Below are 24,925 nucleotides of genomic sequence, written 5' to 3'. Positions count from 1 at the left end.
CACCTCCCGAGCGATACGGGCCGCACACTCGGCTTTGACAACCACCAGCTCGGCCTCATGGCGCTGCTGGATTTCCTCCATCTTCTGCTGTAATACTCTGATCATTTCCACGGGGTCGTCCATGCTCATGTTTCTCGTGGTCACCATTGGGTTTTGTAAGTAACTCGGCCCCACGGTGGGCACCAAAATGTTTCGGGTATTTTGGGTCTAAGTTACCAGCTGCCTCGAATTCGTCCGCCCTCTGTCGTCTAGTCTCTCGATCCTTCGGTCCTGTCCTCCAATCGTCCGGGGGTAACCTGTCAAAGATTCTCCGATGCCAAAGTCAGCGTATGAACAGAGGCGATTTTCAGTAGAACAATAATAAATGTGCAGTAAATACAACCTATCTACCACTCACCTTTGACCTGTATTTATAGTTTTTACTATGGGCCCGAGATTAGTGAAAAGTTAATCACAGTCCAAGTTTCAGTCCAATAGCTTCTAACAGCAGCTTACCTTAATCTTAACCTTTATTTTGGTTGATTTCTGGAATGGTCGGCCAACCTAAGACCTTTAATTGTTAGGTCGGCCGGCCCACTAAAACGAGTTGATTATTCGGATGATAGGCGACCGCCCGGTCCCCATGTACGGTACAATAACAAATTTAGTTTAATTAAGTTAAGTAAAGGTAATCAAAGCTATTTGACAAAAAAGTTGTAGGGTTTTTAAAATATTTAAAACATTATTCACTTCATAAATTATCCAATATTTTAATCACACATGAGTGGATTTCTTTGAATTCTGTGTCTACCAGTAGTACTTTATATATTTTATTCTGACTTACTTTTGCAATTAATTATGAACTTTAAAATTTTACTATCAAATTTAACTGGCCTTACATGTGATTTTCTAGTTTATTAAATGTGAAAACTTATAATAGATATTAAGCATTCAACATTTTATTGACACGTTGTGAAAGTAGAAGAAACATAAATGACTTGTGGATATGTTTGTGACCATAAAGCTTTAATTTAAAATGCATTTTTTGGCATAATTATAGAAGTCTTCCAAGGTATTGATTTGATCCATAATACCACCCTATCATCATTTTTTGAGCTATCATTGTGTATCTCCTCCATGCTATACACCTTTGCCTCTCCTTTTTTTCTATTCTCCATGGATATTATCACTTTTTTTTATTATTTCAATTAAATATTTTGTGATACCTTTAATTCTCTGGTATCATCCTTCTCGGCAACAAAGAAAGAGAAGTCGTCAAACTGATTGGAAGAAATTTTGGCACCTACTAAAATGAAATCAAATTACTTATTTATAAACCATGATTTATGATTGAAATAATCATGCAGCCAGAAAAGAAAAAACAACACCTGATAATACACCAGCAACTGGAATGCATTTAATATCTTGCCTGTAAAGAGCAAATGACGTTTCGAAATCAATTTGACTCATTTAAATAAATTCAGTCAAAAAATCATATGGACAACTGCTACAAAACTCTATAAAGAAAACAGAGCAACAAATACTATACTTAAGGAAAAATGTCATGATGCCCCCAAATAACCTATGCAATTTGAAAAATATTTCAGAATGCAGAAGTGCCTTTTTAAAATATTTCTTGCACCGACTTTAACTTTCCATGAAAGACCAAAATGTCCATAAATCAGGATAGGCACAATATACTGGTCTACTTTCTGCTTGCACCTGATCACCTGAAAACAAAAATTTGTGTTACCAAAGAACATGCAACAAACTACCCTTAGCTTCTTTCAGAAAAGAAAAAAACAAGACAAAGGGAAAAAACTAAAAAAATCAAATGAAAATGAGAAATGGATTAACCTATGGAGTGAGATTTAAGATGAAAGTTTGAGATGCTGCATGCATTCTTTCTTTCAATTGCAACCAATAATTTCCTAGGGTTAGTTGGTGAAAACTGCAAAAACTAATCATATATGATGTGATTAATGATCAACCTTCAATAATTTTGTATAGGGTGTCCCAGAAAAGCAAATTCCAAATGAGAAAAAGAGTGAGAGAAGTAAACAACCTGGAAACCAGTGATCCTTTTCCCTGATGTTTTCTTATTTCCTCATAAACACAATTGAGCATCCAATTGCAGATGTTTATCTAGACAAGAGAATTCAACAATATGAAGATTGTTATAAGCTACTACTCATAATTCTTTCTGAGATCATTGGTTTAAGTGTGGACTCTGTTCTATATACTATAATATTTCCCTATATACAATATATTACATAACTACAAGATTATTATCAGTGCTTCATTTACTTTATGTAAGGAAGAAATGAAACAACAATGATCATGTAATAATAATTCCCAAAAGTAATTTCGCTCTCAACTTCCCATGAGGTTTCCTAATAAATCATGCATCAGCTTGCAACATCAAAAGGAATAAACTGATAAACTAAAATCATGACAACATAAAACCTCACTTATAACTCCATGTGCAGCTAGTTCTCGGGGATAGTTCTTTGCCTCCATATAAATACAATGACTTAAAGCATTCTCTGCAGCATTATGGTACTTAATTGCATACTTTGGGCCAACAATGTGGATAACTTTCCTGCAGGTAATTTATCAAAGAATAAAACATGGTATACAAATAATACAAATTGTAGACAAGAGATTGCTAAGTAAGAAATTTGATTGGGTCAGTAACAAAGAGTATAAAGTAGAATGCATCCATATAATTACTAGTTAAGATGTTTACTCATTTTAACAGGTTGCCACTCGTTAGCATTTATATCTTATGTTGTGTGAAAAGTTTCTATTTTACTCCTTAACTCGTGCTAGTGCCCACCGGTTAGGATTTTCCCTTTTTTCTTTAGTCACTGGTTTAGTAGAGAAATTTAATGCAACAATTAAACATTATTCCCTGACAAAGAAATACAAGAAGTTGACTTACCAAATAGTAAACCAGATTAAGAATGGGATGGTTCAAGACATCAAGATCTCTATTCTTACCAAATACAGAAAATACAAGCTACATGAAAGGTGAAAACAAACATCATCTCAGAAAACAATAACTTCAAATAAATACAGTAGCTTTAAAGGGGAAGAAACTCACCAATGACATCTTATCAGAAAACAAGTGCAACAAATACTAGTAACAGACCCAGCCTACCAAGGTGAAACGTTAGTCAAAAACAGCAAAAGCTTTAAAGCATATAGTTTTTACCCTTCCTGTTACATATTATTGGAAAATCAAACAGTTGATGAGTAAAAAAAAGGAAGAAAGTAGGTTAACAGAACACACAGAACACATATAATATCATTAAATCCTTAATTCTGACAAGCACTATGCCAACTGAGCTAGAAACTCATTCTAACTTTGTCTAAACTTCAAAGTTGTGGATTCAATAACTGTAACACCCTAAATAATTTAAAGGTATTACTAATAATAGAACTAAATTAATTAGATATCTGATATAAATAACCACACTTTATTTCAAATCAACCAAAGTACGATTCCAAACTTACAAATTTTAAACATTACAAGGTTCATCAATCAACATAGATTCGAAATTAAACTTACAAATTTTAAACAACATATTTTTCCAATACAAATTTATTCTTTTTACAAAAATCCCTGAAAGTTTTTCCCAGCATGTCTCTCATCATCTCTAAGCTTTATCAACCGCATCTGCAACATTATCTGCTCACGTATAACATGAGTTATACGATCATAACACAAACAAATAAGAGTAAGCTAACCATAACATACAATCATTAAACTTATTTATAATATACAATTCCATCATATATTAACACAATTATCTCAATATCATTAATTCATTTTTCCTTAACTCCTTCAAAATCATCCTTCTCGTTTTCATAAATCTAACGAGTATACTATGCTTACTCATGAAGCCTTATGGTCAGACCGCTCTCTGCCTGCTTCCTTAAGCCTTACCCGTATACTCTGTTTTACTTTCCGAAGCCTTATGGTCAGACCGCTCTCTACCTGCTTCTATAAGATTTATGAGCAATATGTTTATGTCAAAGCCTTATGGTCAGACCGCTCTCTGCCTGCTTCCATAAACCTCATGTCTTACATCAAGGTCTCCTGATATAAACCAAATATACTACTCCCGATAGTCAACATCATTTCATAATTAATAATTTATTATATTTACCTTAACATTTCCAACCTCAATAAATCGTATCTTTTCATCCACCTAACTCAATTTTGTTCATTCTCTGATTATAATTTGATAATAGCCCATTTTAGTATTAATATTAAAATAAAATAAACCTATTATCAGATATCATACTCTTATTAAAGTTTAGTCTTTCCCATAACAAGTATAAACTCCACATAATTTCCACCAATCAAAAATTATAGATCAACCAAAATACCTCAACATGTATTAGGAACTACTTATCTAAATTTTAGGTTAATCTAATGGTTAACTAGGTAGAGATTAAAATTTATACAATTTGAAAACACAATTCAATTGGGTTGTTGACTCTATCAAAATTTGAAGAATTAATTTCTTCAAGTTCAGATATCTAGTTACAAGTTTGAGTAGTCAAAATATAATAATATATTTCTGAATAAAAAAAAAATCAATTTAATTTATCGGTAAGAGGAGGGAGAATCTTGATATAAGTTGGAGATAGAAATAAAGTGATGATCATTCTACCCAAAATTATAATATTATTTCCTCTAAGTAAAATTGTCAAATTAAAGATCATAACAGTTAAAGTTAATTTCGATGTCTTATAAACTGTATAATAAATTTCTAGATTGATTTAACGCTAGACGAATTAGCAATTTAAAGTTTTACTAAGAGATAAAAAAAATAAAAGAAATGATCAAGGTTGTAAATTTCATCATTTGATTAAGTATTTACTCCCAAAATCTTATAATTTTACTTATTCAATATAATAAAATGTATTCATCACAGATTCCATATAACATGAATATATCGGAAATTAAATTAATCATAATAAAATATCATAATGTAAACATTTTGGGGAACTAAGAAGTTGAATCTGGCATAGCTGGTTAGACAACTTCTTATCCTTCCAAAAAAATATAATAGAATATAAACATAATAAAACTGCTGGGGAAACAAGAAGTTGACTCTGACAGAGCCGGTTAGACAACTCCTAATCCTTCCAGAAAATGCAAGAAAATATAAACATAATAAAAGTGCTGGGGAAACAAGAAGTTGAATCTGGCAGAGCCGATTAGACAACTTCTAATCCATCCAAAAATACAAAAAAAGAAACAACTAATAACATACAAATGGCATAACATAATCAACATCACATTTTACAACTAATACACTTGGATCTCATCACAGAAGCATATTTTCATTCAAAATTCAAGATCATACAGAAACAAAATACTTCATATTCAATATTTAAAATCATACAAAAGCAAAACATTACATATTCAAGACTTAAGGTAATACAAAACAAAAGACTCAAGGGTAGCTTCTCTTATCTTTATTCCAGACTTGATCCCTTCCTTAGAAATCATTCCCCGAAAATTTCCAGAATGTCCCCTTTGCAACTAGAAATTCCTCCCACTCTCTTCTCTCAAAATTTTTCTAAGTTTTTGGTGTAAATTTTCAGCCTTCACCCCTTGGCTATTTATAGCAAAACAATTTTACTATTCATTTTTACTATTCATTTTTCTATTCATTTTACTATTACAAAAATAATTTTTTATTCATAATTTGGTGAATTCTGATCTCTTATGACTTAAGCCAACGTGGAATACTTATCCCTTCCATTTTTTTTACTATTCACGTTTTACTATTCACTTTTTACTATTCATTTTTACTATTCATTTTTTTTAACTTTCTAAAATTACTCTAATCCTTTATCTTAATTTTTCATACCATAAGTTTTATTATTAATTATATTTTCTACCTTTAAAATTATTACTAAAATATTGATACTATTTGTTACAATATATATATATATATATATATATATATATATATATATATATATATATATATATATATATAATCTAGTATCTGAATTACAAACATTTTCAAGGGTCTTACAATAACACCATAATCTGGATCTGCATAAGAAGTGTTTGTAATGGTATGCAGAGATATACACTACAAAAAATAACACATATTGCAGTACATTGAAAGGAAGATAAAAGAGTTCAAACTGTTTGTTCAAAGATGAGTAAATGAAATATCTTGCCTTTATGATATATAGCACAAACAGCTGCAACCGCACTATCTACTACTGAACACACAAACAACACATGCAAAAAAATAAAATGAATCCTTTTAACTAGCATAATATATGATGCTTCAAAGTCATAGATATGACAGATTAGGTAGATGATAGATAAACTAAAAAAGAATTAGAAGTTTCAAAATGATGAGGATAAATCTTTTCATATTAGCATTATTGCGAATCATGAATACTTCTGCCGATTGAATTCCCAAGATATTAAAGGGGAATACCCTAGAATCTGCACAAACAACAACAATGAATTATTCTGGAAATTATAAGTAACGAATTCTTATTTGCTAATGCTTCAATAGACAAATTAAAATGAACTACCATTGATGAGGCACCACTCTAGAAAACTCGCGGAGCCAAACAAGGGGTTGCTTCAACTACCGGCTATTTCGGTTCACAATAATGCATAGAAAGAGACATGCAATGATTTATGGAAATGAAAATGGCGACTGAGATAGAAACAAATTGAAGATAGAAAAGGATAGAACGGAGGAAACTGTTAGTATTTTAAGTTTGTGAAAGGAGTAGTTGATGTGGTAGAGGAAATGTAGAGATAGTAGAATGTAGAAGTAGTAGTTGGAAGAAGTGTTGTAGTTGTCTTTGTTGTTGTAGATGTTGGCTTCTTACAAATGGTAGATATTGGCTTCTTCTTACATCAAATGGTAGAGTTCATGGGTATTTATAGACCCATAGATTATTCTAGAACATCCTAGGCACAACTTATGTGGAATGTTCTAGATTTTTACCTATGTAGAATATTCTAGATTTTTCTTCCTATCTTAGGTTTTTCTACAACATTCTAGAATTTGTATTGCATTTCGATTCTTCTATCTTAGGAGCTTCTAGATTCTTCTAGAATTTGCATTACACTTTAATACTCCTCCTTAATGCAAATTCGGTAACTTCAAGCATTATGCGCTGTAGTTCAAATCTTGGCCTTGGTAACATATCTTTAATTTGATCTTCTTCCTCCTTTGCCTTGACCATAGTTCTTGCTTTGATGCTTCTTCATAACAGTAAGGCTCAATCATGGCCATATTGCAAGTTTCATATATGCCTACCAAAGATCTTACTCTTCTTGGACTAGATTCATGTGAAGAACCTTCCTGTTGTGGAGGTGGAGAAAGCGTACCTGAATTTTCTGCCTCTTCTTGAGTTTCTTCTTGAGATTGTTGCACTGGAAGTAGAATGTTGCTTTTAACAACTTTTTCTTCTTCCCAATTCCAAGAAGCATTTTCATCAACTTCAACATCTCGGCTGATGATGAGTTATTTTGTTTGTAGGTTGTAGACTCGATAGCCTTTTGACTGTGTGCTATATCCCAAGAATATTCCTTGTATAGTTTTGTCTTCAAGCTTGTGCCTCTTTTGATCAGGAACATGTATGTAGCAGATAGATCCAAATACTCGTAGATGTTTAGCTGATGGCTTTCTCACACTCCAAGCTTCAATAGGAGTCTTGTCCTGGACGACCTTAGTTGGACATCTATTTAGAATGTAAACTGCAGTGTAGACTGCTTCAGCCCAAAAAGTGTTAGGCATGTTTTTCTCTTTTAGCATTGACCTTGCCATCTCCATAACTGTGCGAGTCTTTCTCTCTGACACGCCATTTTGTTGTGGAGTATATGCAACTATAAGTTGTCGCTCTATGCCTTCATCTTCACAGAATTTGTCAAACTCGTGAGATGTGTATTCCTTGCCACGATCACTTCGAAGTACTTTTATCTGTTTTCCACTTTGCTTCTCAACAAGGGCCTTGAATTTCTTGAATACTCCAAAAACTTCTGACTTTGCCTTTAAGAAATAGACCCATGTCATTCTAGAGAAGTCGTCAATGAAGAGGATGAAATACCTGTTGTTATGATGTGAAGGCGTTCTCATTGGTCCAAACATCGGTATGAATCAACTCCAATAAGTCTTTTTCTCTCCATGCTTTGTCTGTCGACAATGGTAATCGATGTTGTTTTCCAAGGAGACATCCTTCACATGATTCATTATTCTCCTTCAAGCATGGAAGATCTCTCATCATGTTTTTCTTATATAGAAGCTTTAAGGCATGTGTGTTGAAGTGGCCAAATCTCCTATGCCAAAGCCATGAGTCATCAACTTCTACCTTCATGGCAATATTAGTTCCAGGTTCGAAGCTTATAGGAAAGCTTCTATTTCTCTTCTCCATTTTTACTTGGCCAATTTCAATCATTTTACTATCATAAATTTTGCATGTATCTTTCTCAAAATGAAGAGAATATCCATTCTCCATCATTTGGCCAATACTTAAAAGATTCTCTTTAAGATTGGGAACTAATAAAACATCCTTGATGAATTTCGTACCTTTCTTTGTCTCCACCATGACAGTTCCTTTGCCTCGAGACTCCATTGTGGTGCCATTTCCTAGTCGAACTGTGACATTGACAGATTTATCAATGTCTTTGAAGATGCTTTGATCTTTCGCCATGTGATTACTGCATCCACTATCCAAGTACCAACTTCCTTCTCTACTAGAAGATTCTTGATTGGCGTAGAATAAGAGTTTCTCCTGATTATCTTCTTCCGCAAAGTTTGCTTGATGCTTATTTTTATTACGACAATACTTTTCTACATGACCAAATTTCTTGCAATAGTGGTGGCATTGAGGTTTTCCATGATGCCAACAATCTTTTTCCAAGTGACTTGTCTTTTTACAGATGCCACATGGAGGATATTTTTCTTGACGAGTCATAGAGAAGCTTCTAGGATTTTCTTTATTTATGGAAATTTCTTCTCTACTTTTATTTCCTTCATATTCTTTATTCTGAGACCGTAATTTTACTTTTGTTTGAAAGGCATTTTCAACCGAGTCTTCTCCATGCCTTTTCCATCTTTGTTCATAAGCTTCAAGAGAGCCCATTAGTTGTGTGACTGACCATGTAGCCAAATCTTTTGTTTGTTCAATCGCGGTTGCGATTGCATCATATTTTTGGGGAATAGAAATTAAAATTTTCTCAACGATCTTTTTGTCAAGAATATTTTCCCCATAGGCTCTCATATGACTAACTATTTCTTTTATTCTAGAATAGTAGTCTTTAATGGTCTCAGATTCTTTCATTCTTAATAATTCAAACTCTCGTCTTAGAGAATGAAGTTTAACATTGCGTACCTCGTCACTTCCTTGAAACTCCTCTTGTATTGTGTTCCAAGCTTGTTTTGCACTTGTGGCACCAATTATCCTTGGAAAAATTGTGTCATCAACTGCTTGTTGAAGAACAAATAAAGCCCTTGAATCCTTCTGCTTGTTTTCTTTCAACTCCTTCTTTTGAGCTGCAGTAAAAGTGGAAGTGTCTTCTGGAATAGGGAATCCTTCTTCTATGATGTCCCATAAATCTTGAGAACGAAAGAATGTCTTCATTTTGACACTCCAGAAATCATAATTTTCTCCTTTGAAAATAGGTACTGGAGTTGATGATGTTTGATTGGTAGTAGCCATGAGTTGAGAAAATATTTTGGAGGTAGTATAGGATGGAGTTATAGTTTTGTTTAAGGTAGTTGAAAATTTTTATCTACGCCCAGTAGATGACCGAACGTAGCTCTGGTACCACTGTTAGTATTTTGAGGTTGTGAAAGGAATAGTTGATGTGGTAGAGGAAATGTAGAGATAGTAGAATGTAGAAGTAGTAGTTGGAAGAAGTGTTGTAGTTGTCTTTGTTGTTGTAGATGTTGGCTTCTTACAAATGGTAGATATTGGCTTCTTCTTACATCAAATGGTAGAGTTCATGGGTATTTATAGACCCATAGATTATTCTAGAACATCCTAGGCACAACTTATGTGGAATGTTCTAGATTTTTACCTATGTAGAATATTCTAGATTTTTCTTCCTATCTTAGGTTTTTCTACAACATTCTAGAATTTGTATTGCATTTCAATTCTTCTATCTTAGGAGCTTCTAGATTCTTCTAGAATTTGCATTACACTTTAATAGAAACAAAAACGAAAAAGAAAGAGAAGCTTGTATATCAAATTAGGAATTGCAAAGTGAAACAAAGAAAACGGAAGGGAAGGTTGTGAAGATGAAAAAATCAAGACGAAAAGGTTGGATAAAGCAAGATGCGAAGCCTGCGAAGAGAAAAAGGAGAAGTCGAGGCGAACGTTCTAAAGAAGAAATGGCGAACTAAAACTTGAGGTGCGGCAAAATGAAAATTAGGGTTGCTTTAAAAGTGTCCAAAAATTATTAAAAAATAAAATACAAAATCTAAATGCGGATTTTAACTATAACCGCAGAAAGTAGTAAGGGTTTATAAAACCCCCAAAAACAAACCTCTAGTAAAATAGGTTATTTTTGTAGTGTGTTACACACAAAATTCAATTTCAAATAACTAAAAATTATAAATTATAACAATAACTTTTGTAACTAACATCAAAATATACCTGTAATGCAAATACCCAACCAACCAGATGATAGTGTGATCTTTTTTGTCTCCTCCCTACACACAATGCAACATCACACAAACTAGAAACCAAATAGTCATAAATAACACCCCCTAATTATACTTTTCGATACACGATAAATCATCTAATAATTCAAATAAACCATAATGAACTTTTCCACCTCTATTTGGAAAGAAAAACTCACTCAACCGTAACAGTAAATATAATCTACTGACATCATCCACTTCATCCCCTTTTATACGCTTTTGAATTTCTTCATAAATTATGTACACTTACATCAATTATGTCAAACAATCTCCTAGTATGACAATCAACTTCCTCTTTAAACAACTCAAACATCTGTCCATCAACCCTAACCCCTAAACCTAAGCATACGTCTAACTTGGTGAATGGAATAAAGACATAACTAACTTCAAACCCGCGCCTCCTCTCTGACCATCTACTACACAATTGTGAAAGTAATGTCCTACTCATTTTGACATCCACATCAATGGACAGTAGCCATGCAAAAAGATTTGTTTGTATGCATGTCTTTTGCACATCCGTTAATAATGTGTTGACATGTGCCAAGTATTTTTTCCTGCATGAATGTCGTGCATAATCCTATATATAAAAAGTAAACAATTGAACAACTCAAACAGACCACTTCAGAAAATCAAATTTAAACACACAATAAATCATCATGTGCATTCAAACTTGTTTTTCCATAATCACTCTTCCAAGTATCTCTATGCTTTGACTGCATGTCCATAAAATAAAAAAGCTATAGTTCAAGCGATAAAAGATTTAAATGGAAGACATAAATACACATGTATCACAACAAAAAGTTTGCCTTTGACCTTCATATGCAATTTCCAATCACAAATAACCCATGTGCTGCTACTCATAGTAAAGCAAAAGAAGTTTGCTTCATTCGTGCAAAAACATAGTGGAATAAATTAATTGGTTGGGGTATAAGAGAGTATGGCCTCTCTCTCAGACGGTCTTGCAATAATATTAGTAGGGTTGGTTTCATTCTACTAACAATGAAAATAAACTCTAAGGGCATCATATATCACACAACTTCAACAGAGACGTATAACAACACTTAGAGGCAACCAAAACAACAAGTATATTTTTATAGTAAGAATTCTTGCGGGGTTTCACAAAATAAAGCATGCATCTTAGCATAAAAGTGTGATAGTTTTGATGACCCAAATGATTGGGTTCCTTTTGTCTGCCAAAGAAAGTACATAAAGAGAAAATTAATGATAGGAGCTGATCACTTCAATCGGGATATTAAGAAAGGTCTTGAGTTTCTCCAAGGAGCACATCTTTTTCCTAACAAACCTGATTCCCAAAGTGTTGCCTGCTTTTTAAGATACACAGCTGAGTTGGATAAGAATTCCATTGGTGATTTCCTTGGAGATCATGATGAATTATACATTCAGGTTCTTCATGAATTCGCTAAGACATTTGATTTCCATGATATGACCTTAGACACAGCCCTACATGTATTTTTGGAGACTTTTAGGCTTCCTGGAGAATCACAGAAGATACACAGGGTGCTTGAACAATCACCAGATATCCTAGCTAATAAGGATGTTGCTCTCCTGTTATCATACTCAATTATATTGCTTAATACTGATCATCATAATGTGCAGGTCAAAAAGTAGATGACAGAAGAGGATTTATCCGAAATAATAGGCATATAAATGGTGGCAATGATCTGCCTCGATAATTTCTATCAGAGATTTACCATTCTATTTGTAAGAGTGAAATTCGTACCACTCTTGAACCAGGCTTTGGATTTCTTGAAATGACCCCAAGTCGGTGGATTTCTCTGATGCACGGGGCAAATAAAACTTCTCCATACATTGTCTCGGATTCCCGAACATACCTAGATTATGATATGTTTGTGTTGTTGTGAGGCCCAACAATTGTTGTCATTTTCAAAAAAGTTGCTGATAAGATATCAGCCCACTATCGTCTTGAAAATTTACTTGATGGTCTGCTTGTGTGCATATGTAAGTTCATTACCATTTTGGATCCATTATCAGTTGAGGATTCTGTCCTGGTCTTGGAAGATGACACAAAAGTAAGAATTGCAACTGAGACAGTTTTCACAATTGCAAATAGGTATGGTGATTACATCCGCACAGGGTGGAGGAGTATTCTTGATTGTATTTTAATATTTTACAAGTTGGGCCTCCTTCCCCCTCGCTTGGCCAGTGATGCAGCTGACGATATTATTCAGTCAACTATGATTCCTTGTGCTCTGGTAGAAAAAGCTATTTTTTGGACTTCTTAGAATTTGCCACCGCTTACTTCCCTACCAAGAGAACATTACTGATGAACTTTTGAGGTCCCTGCAACTTGTTTTGAAGCTTGACGCACTGGTTGCAAATGCATACTATGAGCAGATTACACGGGAAGTCAGTTGCCTTGGGAAGGCAACTGCTTCTCATATTAGATCTCAGTCTGGATGGTGGACTATTACAGCTCTGCTCTCAATCACTTCTAGACACCTGGAGTCATCTGAGGCTGGATTTGATGCGCTGCTGTTTATTATGTCTGATGGTGCTCACTTGCTCCCAGCTAATTACATTCTCTGTGTAGATGCTAAGAGACAGTTTTGCCAAGTCTCGTGTGGGACAGGTAGATCGATCTATAATTGCACTAGATCTTATGGCAAGTTATGTCAATTCCTTAGAAAAATGGTCGAATAATGTTAAGAAAACTGTGAAACAACAGGAAGTGGAAAAGATGTTGCAGGATATTGGGGAGATGTGGTTTAGGCTAGTGCAGGGACTGGGGAAAGTATCTTTGGACCAGAGAGAGGAGGTTAGAAACCATGCATTGTTATGTTTACAGTACATTAGCCTAAAAAATAATTAAAATCAACACATCACTTGCATCTACTCAATGGGAACCTGTGTTTCTCTTTGCCAACCAAATTTAATCTTACATTGTACTTTGATCAATGGGAACCTAACAAAACAAACAGGGAACCTAACCAAACAAACATCCCAAATTACACATTCAACAAAAATTTACAAATGACACAAACAAAGCTCATCAACCTTGCCCCTATTGGTCTACAGTTTTCGAAAATTAAGGAAAAAGAAAAGGAAAGATAGACAAATGTAGACAAAATAACAAAGGAAAAAGAAGCATACAACTTTCTGTTGATGACGTCCCGATAAGGTCCACCCTCCGATTAAGTCCCACTTATGAAGTTCTCACGTTCTCGCTCACCACTTGCACCAGCACGAAGACTTCATCTTCCAAAATGAAATGGTACAACAAAAGTGATTTCAGAGAGACAATGTTCTCTTTCACCCCTTGCCCTAGCACGAAGACTTCATCTTCCAAAATGAAATGGTCCACCAAAAGTGATCTTAGAGAGAAAACCAAATTCAAATGCACAGTTTCATTTAGTATCATCCTAGTCCAGCACAAATGACCAAACAACAAGAAATTCTTACTATACATCACTTGTGCAAGAAGAGAAATATTTATCATATTTATTTTGGGGTCTTATAGAATACAACTTATATAAAGAAATAACATCAAACATGACCTGTCCTAGGAAAGAAAATATACATTCGGTGGAGATATTTTACAGGAAAGAAAATGATTATGTAGCATCTTTACTCTAAATAAAAATTATGCTATGTGCACTTGTGAACTTGTAAACTACACGGCTTTACAATATTGTAATGCAACACAGACATTTAGACAGAAATACAAAGGATGGGCTTAAATAAATAAGGTAAATTGCCTATAAGCAACATAAGAAGATTTTGATATAATGACAATACAGATTTCTGCGGAATTTTGACACACTTTTACATTTGACACAAAGTATAAGGATAAAATGGTCATAAAAGTATAAAAAATAGGTTTAATGTCTTTAGAGGTCCCTATTTTCGGCGTGAATTTCAAATAGGGTCCTTTTCTTTTCGACGTCTTAATTGGTTCTTTTTTGTGTAAAATTGAAGCAATTATGGGTCTGCCGTCAAATTCAATAAACGGATGTTTAAGTTTGGTCTATGTGGTATGGTCTGATGACAATATTTTTGATCCTCGAAAACGAAGTCAAAAACTTGCTAATACCTCGGCAAGTGTAACCGAATCGTATCAAGTAATAAACCTGGTAAGACCAAGTATCGTTCTCCCAAAGGACTCACGACCTAGACAATTATGTGATTTGTTGATTAGCTAAGACTGGTAAAAACAATTACTTGAGATTTAAATGCAATTACTCAAAAGTAAATATGAATGCATGGATTGATCAATGGTAAAGAAGAAACAAAACACATGAATTGAAATATATGAATAATTATGTTGTTGGGGTTTATCTATTTCATCCTATCCACTCTCATGTATTCATGAATTCCTCTTTCTTCACTAATGTTAATGTCACTCTCTAAATTACCTTAAACCCAATGTCTCGGCGAAGAAAGCCTAATCATAATCACTAGTTTATAATGTCTTATCTCCCTAGCAATTAATCATGCATTATAGTGAACAAAAGCTTAAAGGCAACCAACCATCATACTCTTATGTCTAGGTTTATACTACTATTGGGAGAGATTCCCCAGATCTAGATTTCCCCGTATGTGTCCATATCGACAAAATCAATGATCATGACATTGAATGAGTTAAACAATGCATGCCTTGAGCAAAGAGGAAAAACCCTAACAATTAATGAAAGAAAGCATGTATCTTAAAGAAGATTTTGAAGAACAAATTCCATACATGAGAGTTTCAAAGGATTACATTGATTCCCCAACAACAATAAAGGTTTAGTTCACCATATTCATGGTGAAAATATATGAAATACAATGAAAGAATGAAAGATAGAACCCTAGAAAGTTGAGAAAGGAGCCTTAGCATCCAAAATCCTCCTCCAAGGGGTGAAAGAGTGTGTTTTTGATTCGTTCCAACCAAAGATACTAACCCTAGGTCAACTAAAGCCTTATATAACTTTCTAAAAATTACAGAAAAGTAGGCCCAAGTGATGAACAAATTTTCAATCCCCGAAAACGGAGTCAAAAACTTGTTAACCCTCGACAAGTGTAACTTAATCATATCAAGTAATAACTTGGTAAGACCAAGTATCGTTCTCCCAAAGGACTCAAGGCCTAGTCAGTTATATGATTCTTTGATTATTTAAGACTTGTAAAAACAGTTTCTTGAGATATCAAATGCAAAAGACAAAATGTAAACATGTATGCATGAATTTGATCAATGGGAAGGAAGAAACAAAGCAACACGTGAAGATTATATGGATGATTATGTTGTTGGGGTTTATCAATTTCATCTTATCCACTCTCATATATTTAGGAATTCATCATTCTTTTCATTAATGTTAATGTCACTCTCTGAATTACCTTAAACCCGATGTCTCGGCGAAGAAAGCCTAATCATAATCACTAGTTTACAATGTCTTGTCTCCCTAGCAATTAATCATGCATTATAATGAATAGAAGCTTAAAGGCAACCAACCATCATACTCCTATGTCTATGTTTATACTGTTGTTGGGAGAATTTCCTCAGATCTAGATTTCTCTGTATGTGTCCATATCGACAAAACCAATAATCATGACATCGAATGAGTTAAACAATGCATGCTTTGAGCAAAGAGGAAAAACCCTAACTATTAATGAAAGAAAGCATGTATCTCAAATAAGATGTTTAAACACAAATTCCATATATGAGAGCTTCAAAAGATTACATTGATTCCCCAACAACAATAAAGGTTTAGTTCTCCACCGTCATGGAAGAACTAGATGAACAATGGAATGAAAGAATGAAAGAGATTGAAAAACCCGAGAAAGAGAAGAGGAGAGCCGTCACCATCTCCAATTCTACCCGTAAGGGATGAAAAGTGTGTTTGTGCTCCGTCCCAGCCAAAGATACAAACCCTAGGACATCCTAAGGCTTATATACTATTCTAAAAAATATAGAAAATTAGGCCCAAGCCCATAAAAGTGTCGCTCAGCGGCAAGTGCGACACTTCAGTTTTGCCCCTCAGTTGCTGTTTTTGCCCCTCAGCGGTGATTTCGGCACTTGAAAACTGGTGCTCAACGGAAATTATCGCTCAGCGCCACTCGGCCGCAACGTTTTCTGCACTCTGGTTGACTTTTCTGCATTCTGGTTGACTGGTTGACTCTTCTGGTTGTCTGGTTGACTTTCCTCATTGATTGGTTGACTTTTCTGGTTTATGGTTGACTTTTCTGCATTCCAATCATTGGTACTTCAACTCTTCTTTCAAACCATTCAATTAGCCTACAAAATCAAGGGAATCTAGCACAAAACCATTAAATTCACCTTCAACTCTCTTATTCACAAAACTAAAGCTAAATCATGAGTTTAAATCAAGCATAAAACCTGTCCAACTCTCCTATTTCCAAAAACATAAGCAAAAACATGATTCCAAGGTAGTTTCTAAGTCTTAAAGGTTGTTTTTGATATCAATTTTAAGTAGAACCACCACCTGTATCTCAGCATATAGTGTATAATCTCAACATTAATCAAGATCCAAGCATCATCAAGTAATACTCATCATGCATAAATCATAAGCAAACCATCATAACAGATAAAGTTTCAAATTGAGTACATCAAACCCTATTCTAAAAACAGAAGCAAATAAGTTCAACAAAACAAAAGATAAAACAAATCCTACTCTAGTGCTGGTAGCATTCATCAGTAAATGCTATCTCAACTCCTCATCAACCCATGTTGTCATCTGTATCTTCCTCCTCTTCATCATCCTCAACATCTTCAAATGCATCCTCATTATCATCATCCTCCATAGCTGAAGCTTCAGCTGCTCCATCTTTGCTGCCCTGAGCTTGCTCCTCTGGCCATGCCACCACACTATGGAACTCATCCATAGTCCACCTGTGTGCTGGGGGTGTATCATACAACCCAATAATCATCTCAGCGGTGGCCACCTGCCCTCTATGAATAGACTACATCTGGGCATCTATAAGAGACACGTACATATCTGTCATCTAGAATGGCTCTGCCTCATGAGTCTTTGTAGATGCCTGACCCTGTGGTGGTCCTCTTCCTCTACGAGGACGGCGTGGCGGTACTGGCTGAGCTGCCTCATCACCTCCACAGTACTGTCTGTAATAGGCCTCATCAATAGCTTTCCTCGGCCTCTCATATGGTGGAGCAGAGATGTTCACACCAGCTAGCTCACATAGGTGAGTGATCAAGGATGGATGTCCCAAAGGTGCCTTGTTGTTCATTGTGTTGGCACACACCTATATTTCATTGGCTATAACCTGACCCATGTTAATGCTCAACCCTCTGAGCACACAGTATAATAAAAGGGCCCTGCTAAAAGTGATGTCTGAGACTTGGGAACACGACTGAATGTTGGCATGAGAGAATGCCATCCAATACTTTGCCAGAGGAGTCAAATCAGTTCTCCTTATGTTCACCATTGCACCATTCCTATTCCTCTGAAAATTTCCTCTAGGCACACACAGTACCTTCTCTATGTTTAGAGCAAACTGACAGTGCTCACCAACCCATTCACTGTCCAAAAATCTATTAAGAGAATCAGGGTCATACCAGATAACGTGTCCTCTAACATAGCTCAAGTAATCCTCATCAGGATGATCACCCAACCTCCTTGCGTTGGTGTAAAATTCCTTCACCACTGCTATGTTAACTGGTGCAGGGTAAGACCCTAACGTCCTCCAGTTCCTTCCCATTAGGTGTTCTCCAAACTGAGTAGTAAAGTTAGGTATCATTACAACCTTCCATTCTATGAGGAGTCTCCTATCTTGGACAACCTTGAAGTGTTTCTCATGCTTGCGTGAAAGAAACTTGCTAGAATGAGTGTGTTCAGGTTCCTTATCCTTCCTTTTTCCTCCTAGAGTCTTGATCCTTTTGCCTGATGAGGAGGCCATCCCTGCATCAAATACAATTCACAAAACCACAAGACATGTTGTTAATCATTAGTAAACCACAAACAACACCCCAAAACCATGCCAAATCACCGTTGAGGGTAACAAGTACCCCTCAGCGCAACCAACAAGCAAACCAGTAAGCAAAAGAGCCAAAAAACCAACTCTGTCAGAATCGCGATCAGGGGAAATTTCCGCTGAGCGGCAATTCTGCAGATTTTGCAAAATCTATTTTTAACACTTCCTAACTCCACCCACATGCAATCTTCTTACTTATAGAACAAAATTAAGCAATTCAATTGGTTCAAACATCAATTAATTCATCAAATCATGCATACAGATCAAAATCCGTAAAGAATCATGCTTGAACATCCATATTCATACCAATTTATGCTTTGAAGAACCCTAGAATGAAAAATGCTTGAACTTACTTGGGTAGAGATGCTAGATCAATGAAGAATGCTCTAGGGATCTCAAGAAATCAGCCCTAATTACAGTGCTCTCACCAGACCCGAAAATTGGATGGAACCCTAGTGAGAAAGTGAGTGGAAGAGTGATTTTTAAAGTGGGAATGAAGGAAAAAGTGTAGAAAACTCTTGAAAAAGTGTTTAAGAGTGTGTGGGAGGAAGGAAATCTGAAAATAGAAGAAAAGCCGCATCCTAGGGTATAAAAATACCCTAATGGGCTCGGGTCCCGCTAAGCCCAACCTAAAAATCCAATCTACCACGTTTATGCTCAGCGGTAATTTTCGCTGAGCGGTACTTGCGTGAATTGCTATCTTTCTTCCTAGCTTGCCCTAGGTGTCTCATACTCATGCCTCTCACTCACTCCATGCATTCAATCCCTATCATGCAACTAAAGCAGAATCCAAACAAACAACAAAGATAAAGTCAATCAACTGGGTTGCCTCCCAGGTAGCGCTTGTTTAACGTCACGAGCCGGACCCAATATCCATCAACGCCCATTAGTAGGTGTAACAAACCTAGTATCCTTCAGTAAATACTTAACTACCTAGCATCCATCAGTAGGTGCTATACCTAAAAGTCAACATAAAACAATGTCCAAAGTTTATAAAATTACATCACCAAAATAAAAATTAAAGAAAATAATGTTCTCAAATCACTAGGATGCCTCCCAGCAAGCGCTCTTTTAACGTCACTAGCTTGACCTAGTAAAGCTCAAGTTCCATCTTCACTGTTGGTGTTCATATCACACCAACTCATCAACTGCTTCCGGTTCACCTCTTTGACTCTTCTCGAATATGGAGACTCAATCTCTATCACTCCATTCTCTTTATAGTCTTTCACAACCCACAACTTGTTCTTGAATCTTACATGTTTACCAAGTTTGAGTTGTGCTAGCATCAAGTCATCATGAACCGTCTTTCCTTTGCCATCTTTTTCTTCTTCCCTAACCTAAGACAATAAACAATGTTTACCTTTGAAGCTCGGCTTTGCATCTTTAGGACTAGTCATGGGTACATCTTGACATGTAGCTTTATGACTAGCCTCTTCCTTTTTATCTACTGCTCCTCTTTGAAGACATCAACAACCACCCTTTCTTCTTGGTCTTGAAGCACTACTATTCCTTCGTCTACATCAATGATGACCTTAGCCATTATCATAAAAGGTCTTCCAAGAATAATTGGAATCCTTTCATCCTCCATCTTCATCACCACAAAGTCCACAAGAATTGTAGTTTGCCTACACAAACCATAACATCTTTTGCTATACCATAAGGATTCTTTGAAGATCCATCCGCCATTAGCAAAGTCATCTTTGTAGGCTTGACTTCAAGATCACCAATTCGCTCAAGTAAAGAATAAGGCATCAAATTAACACTTGACCCTAAATGAAGTAGGGCTTTCCTTATCTTCTCCTTCCCTATGACACAAGGAATGGTGAAACTTCCTGGATTTTTCACTTTTGGAGGGAGTGGCTTCTTCTTAACAACTTTGCACTCATTTGTCTCCTCATCTCTATATCTTTTCTTTGTGGAGACTTGCTTCATAGGCTTTGTATAAGCTGAACGTTTTTGCAATATTTCCTTCAAAGGTAAATCACCCTCCAATTGCTTGAAGATTTCTGTAAAATGCCCATATTGTCTCTCTTTCTCTAATCTCTCATAATCTGTTGGAAAAGGAAGAAATTTTTCAAATTTTTTTCTCTATTCTCTCCTCTTTCTCTTTTCTCTCATCCTCTTCTTTTCTCTCTACTCTCTCTTCTTTTTCTTCTTTTCTCTCTAACTCAACTCTTTCAACATTCACACTCACTAAAACTTTACACTCCTCCTTAGGGTTAACCTCATTATTACCCCAAAACTCTTATCAGGCATATCTTCCAACTTCTTAGCGATTTGACCAACTTGCATCTCCAAGTTTTTAATAGACACTTCAGTGCTCTTTTGAGTGGAAATAGTCACCTGCATAAATTGTTGAAGAGTTTCTTCCAACTTTGTTGATCTTTCATTGAGTGTAGACACTTGTTGCCATAGTGTTGGTTGTTGTTGTGGCCTATTGAATTGTCCTAATTGCCCAGCTTGTCCAGCTTGTCCCTTGACCTTGACCCATGCTTGGGTGAGGTTTCCACCCTTGGTTGAAATTACCTTGGCGATATGGAAATTAATTGACCATGAAATTTACATCTTTTAGGGCCTCCAGTGGAAAAGCGCATTGACCATTGATATGGTCACCACCACAAAGTTCACACATCTGTTGCTGAACCTGTGCAACAGTCTTTAGTTCCTTTGGCAATTGAGCAAGTGTCTTTGTTAAATTCTCCAACTGTTGAGTTATAATCTTATTCTGAGTGAGCAAGACATCATTTGATTGCAATTGTAGAACCCCTTTTTGTTGAATAGGAGTTCCTCTTTCAATGTGCACTTCGTTATCATTAGTAACCATATTCTCTATCAACTCGATTGCTTCCTCTAGAATCTTCCATTTGATATTACCTCCAGTTGAGGCATCTAACATCAACTTGGTTTGTGAACCAAGACCTCCAAGGAAAAGTAGGACTATTGCTGCTTCATCAAAGCCATGCGTGGGTGTCTTTCTCAATAAGCTTTTGTACCTATCCCATGCTTGATCTAATGTCTCCTCCATGCCTTTTCTAAAAGAAGATATCTCTTGATTCCCTTTGTTGACTTTAGATTGTGGGAAGTGTTTGTTTAAAAATTTTGCAACCAGAGCTTCCCACTCAATGAAGCTTCCCTCTGGAAAAGAGTTCAACCATAACTTAGCATTACCTCCCAATGAGAAAGGAAATAAACTAAGCTTTATTGCTTCATTCGACACCCCATTTAACTTCACAATGTTGCAAATTTCATTAAATGTTGTGAGATGCTCATATGGACTTTCATGTGATAACCCATTAAATTGGTTGCTCTTAACCAATTGTATCAACGCCGATTTCACCTCCATGTTTGCGGCATTGACCCTCGGCCTTGCTATACTGTTAAAGTGTTGAGGGCCAACCATAGTGGTGTAATCCGCAAGAGTATGTCTACCATTGTTCTCCTACGCCATCTCTTCAGTGCTTTGGTTAGAACCTTGTGGTGAAGGTTGTAAAAGTATCTCCGGAGGAGGGAATAATTCTCTTGAAGTTCTAACTCTCTTCCTCTTTCTACTTTCTTCCAAACCTTCAAGAACAGGTTCTGAAGTTTTCTTGCTCCTAGTTCGAATTGTATCCTACATACAAAAGAAAACAAGTCCCTAGAAAAATTGTTAGCACAAAAAGATAGAGAAGATATACTAAAAAAATAGAAAGAAAAATTAAAAAGATAGAAAGATAGAAAGATAAGAAAGATATAAAGATATAAGATATAAAGAATAAGAACAAAAAGATAAAAACAAAAAGATAAAAAGATAAGAAGTAAAAACAAAAGGATAAAAAGATAAAAATTCAAAAATCAAGTCAAAGTTAATCAATAATCACACAAATAGAATAGTTAAACTACGAGTCCCCGACAACGACGCCAAAAAATTGATGACAATAATTTTGATGCCCGAAAAAGGAGTCAAAAACTTGTTAATACCTCGGCAAGTGTAACCGAATCGATTCAAGTAATAAACCTGGTAAGACCAAGTATCATTCTCCCAAAGGACTCACGGCCTATACAATTATGTGATTTGATGATTAGCTAAGACTTGTAAAAACAATTACTTGAGATTTCAATGCAATTACTCAAAAGTAAATATGAATGCATGGATTGATCAATGGTAAAGAAGAAACAAAACACGTGAATTGAAATATATGAATGATTATGTTGTTGGGGTTTATCAATTTCATCCTATCCACTCTCATGTATTCATGAATTCCTCTTTCTTCACTAATGTTAATGCCACTCTCTAAATTACCTTAAACTCGATGTCTCGACGAAGAAAGCCTAATCCTAATCATGAGTTTACAATGTCTTGTCTCCCTAGCAATTATTCATGCATTACACAGTACAGAAGCTCAAAAGCAACCAACCATCATATCCCTATGTCTAGGCAATACTACTATTGGGAGAGATTCCCCAAATCTAGATTTCCCCAGATCTAGATTTTCCCGTATGTGTCCATATCGACAAGATAAATTATCATGACATCGAATGAGTTAAACAATGCATGCTTAGAGCAAAGAGGAAAAACCCTAACAATTAATGAAAGAAAGCATGTATCTTAAAGAAGATTTTGAAGAACAAATTCCATACATGAGAGTTTCAAAGGATTACATTGATTCCCCAACAAGAATAAAGGTTTAGTTTACCATATTCATGGTGAAACTATATGAAATACAATGAAAGAATGAAAGATAGAACCCTAGAAAGTTGAGAAAGGAGCCTTAGCATCCAAAATCCTCCTCCAAGGGGCGAAAAAGTGTGTTTCTACTTTGTTCCAGCCAAAGATACTAACCCTACGTCAACTAAAGCCTTATATAATTTTCTAAAAATTACAAAAAAGTAGGCCCAAGCCCATAAAAATGGCGCTCAGCGGTATTTTCCGCTCATTGGTAAGTGCGTGTTCCACTAGTTGACACTTAGCTGCAAATTTGCCCCTCAACGGTGCCAACGATTCTTGAAGAACATCGCTCAGTGGTAATTTCCGCTTAGCGGCACTCGATTCTTTTCTTCTTGTGCACTTTTTGTGTCCTTTTCTGATTCCATCTCCTTCCTACTTCACTTCTTTCATCAAATTCATCTCAAAACCTTCAAAAACAAGGAAATCAAGCATAAAACATGTCCAACTCTCTTATTTCCAAAAACATAAGCAAAAGCATGATTCCAAGCTAGTTTTTAAGTCTTAAAGGTTGTTATTTATATCAATTTTAAGTAGATAAATAACAGTTTTTCAATTGATATCTTGGTCACAGTATTCATTAATCTGACGTGACATTTTGAATTAATTTTTGTATTAAAAAATGGATCGAGCGAAGGTTAAATCAGATGTCTTCAAGGGCAAAAAGGGGAAACCCCTTTTCTTCTTCAGAACCCTACAATCCTAAGGGATATGCACGAAAAGGAAAAGAGAGAAACGCCTCTTCCTTCAACCTCCAACGCGGTAGTCCCTATCCTCCGTCGCGCCTTCCTTTCGTCGGCCAATAGTATCTACTGAAGGATACTAGGTTTGTTACACCTATTGATGGGTGTTGGTAAGAAAGGTTTACACCTATTGATGGGTGTTGGTGGATTTTGGGTCATACTCGTGACATTAAACAAGCGCTACTCGGGAGGCAACCCAACTGATTGACTTTATGTTTGTTTGTTTGTTTTTATTCTGCTTTAGTTGCATGATAGGGATTGAATGTATGAGTGATGTGAGAACTTAAATGAATGGAGTGAGTGAGAGGCATGAATATAAGACACCTAGGGCAAGCTAGGAAGAAGAAGAATAGATCACGCAACTACCGCTCAGCTGAAATTACCGCTGAGCGCAACCTTGGCAGATTGGGTTTTTAGGTTGGTCTTAGCGGGACTCAAGCCCATTAGGGAATTTTTATACCCTAGGACGCGACTTTGCTTCTATTTTTCAGATTTTCTTCCTCCCACACACTCTTAAACACTTTTTCAAGAGTTCTCTACATTTTTCCCATCATCCCCACTTACAAAACCACTCTTTCACTCGCTTTCTCATTAGGTTTCCATCCAAGTTTAGGGTTTGGTGAGAACATGGTTGTTTAAGCATGATTCTTTAGGGCTTTTGACTTTTATGCATCATTGGATGAATTAATTGTTGTTTGAACCGATTAAAATGCTTGATTTGGGTCTGGAAGTAAGAAGATTGCATGTAGTTGGAGTTAGGAAATGTTAAAAACAGATTCTGGCATAGTTGGTTTTTGGCTTCTTTTGCTTGCTGTTTGGATGCA

At 35.6% G+C, this 24,925-nt stretch overlaps 1 protein-coding gene and 1 long non-coding RNA gene across 2 annotated transcripts; both read right to left on the bottom strand.

The window, feature by feature from the left end:
* Nucleotides 1–1,366: 1,366 nt before the first annotated feature.
* On the bottom strand, nucleotides 1,367–3,192 carry LOC148198563 (uncharacterized). The gene is made up of 5 exons (XR_015786655.1): nucleotides 2,924–3,192; nucleotides 2,451–2,581; nucleotides 2,045–2,124; nucleotides 1,837–1,939; nucleotides 1,367–1,709 (listed from the first exon to the last, which is right to left on the bottom strand). It is a non-coding gene; the product is annotated as an uncharacterized LOC148198563 (long non-coding RNA).
* A 16,908-nt stretch (nucleotides 3,193–20,100) lies between these two features.
* On the bottom strand, nucleotides 20,101–21,999 carry LOC148198562 (uncharacterized). The gene is made up of 3 exons (XM_088115850.1): nucleotides 21,220–21,999; nucleotides 20,881–20,999; nucleotides 20,101–20,281 (listed from the first exon to the last, which is right to left on the bottom strand). The coding sequence occupies exons 1-3, from the start codon at nucleotides 21,997–21,999 to the stop codon at nucleotides 20,101–20,103; spliced, it is 1,080 nt and encodes a 359-aa protein (XP_087971976.1).
* Between the last annotated feature and the right edge of the window lie 2,926 nt (nucleotides 22,000–24,925).

Source organism: Vigna umbellata, chromosome 5 (genome assembly GCF_029865625.1).
Source record: "Vigna umbellata cultivar VRB3 chromosome 5, Vumbellata_1.0, whole genome shotgun sequence".
Classification (NCBI taxonomy): domain Eukaryota; kingdom Viridiplantae; phylum Streptophyta; class Magnoliopsida; order Fabales; family Fabaceae; genus Vigna; species Vigna umbellata.
Note: the sequence above shows the minus strand (reverse complement) of the source record. Positions and strands in the feature narration are given on the sequence as shown.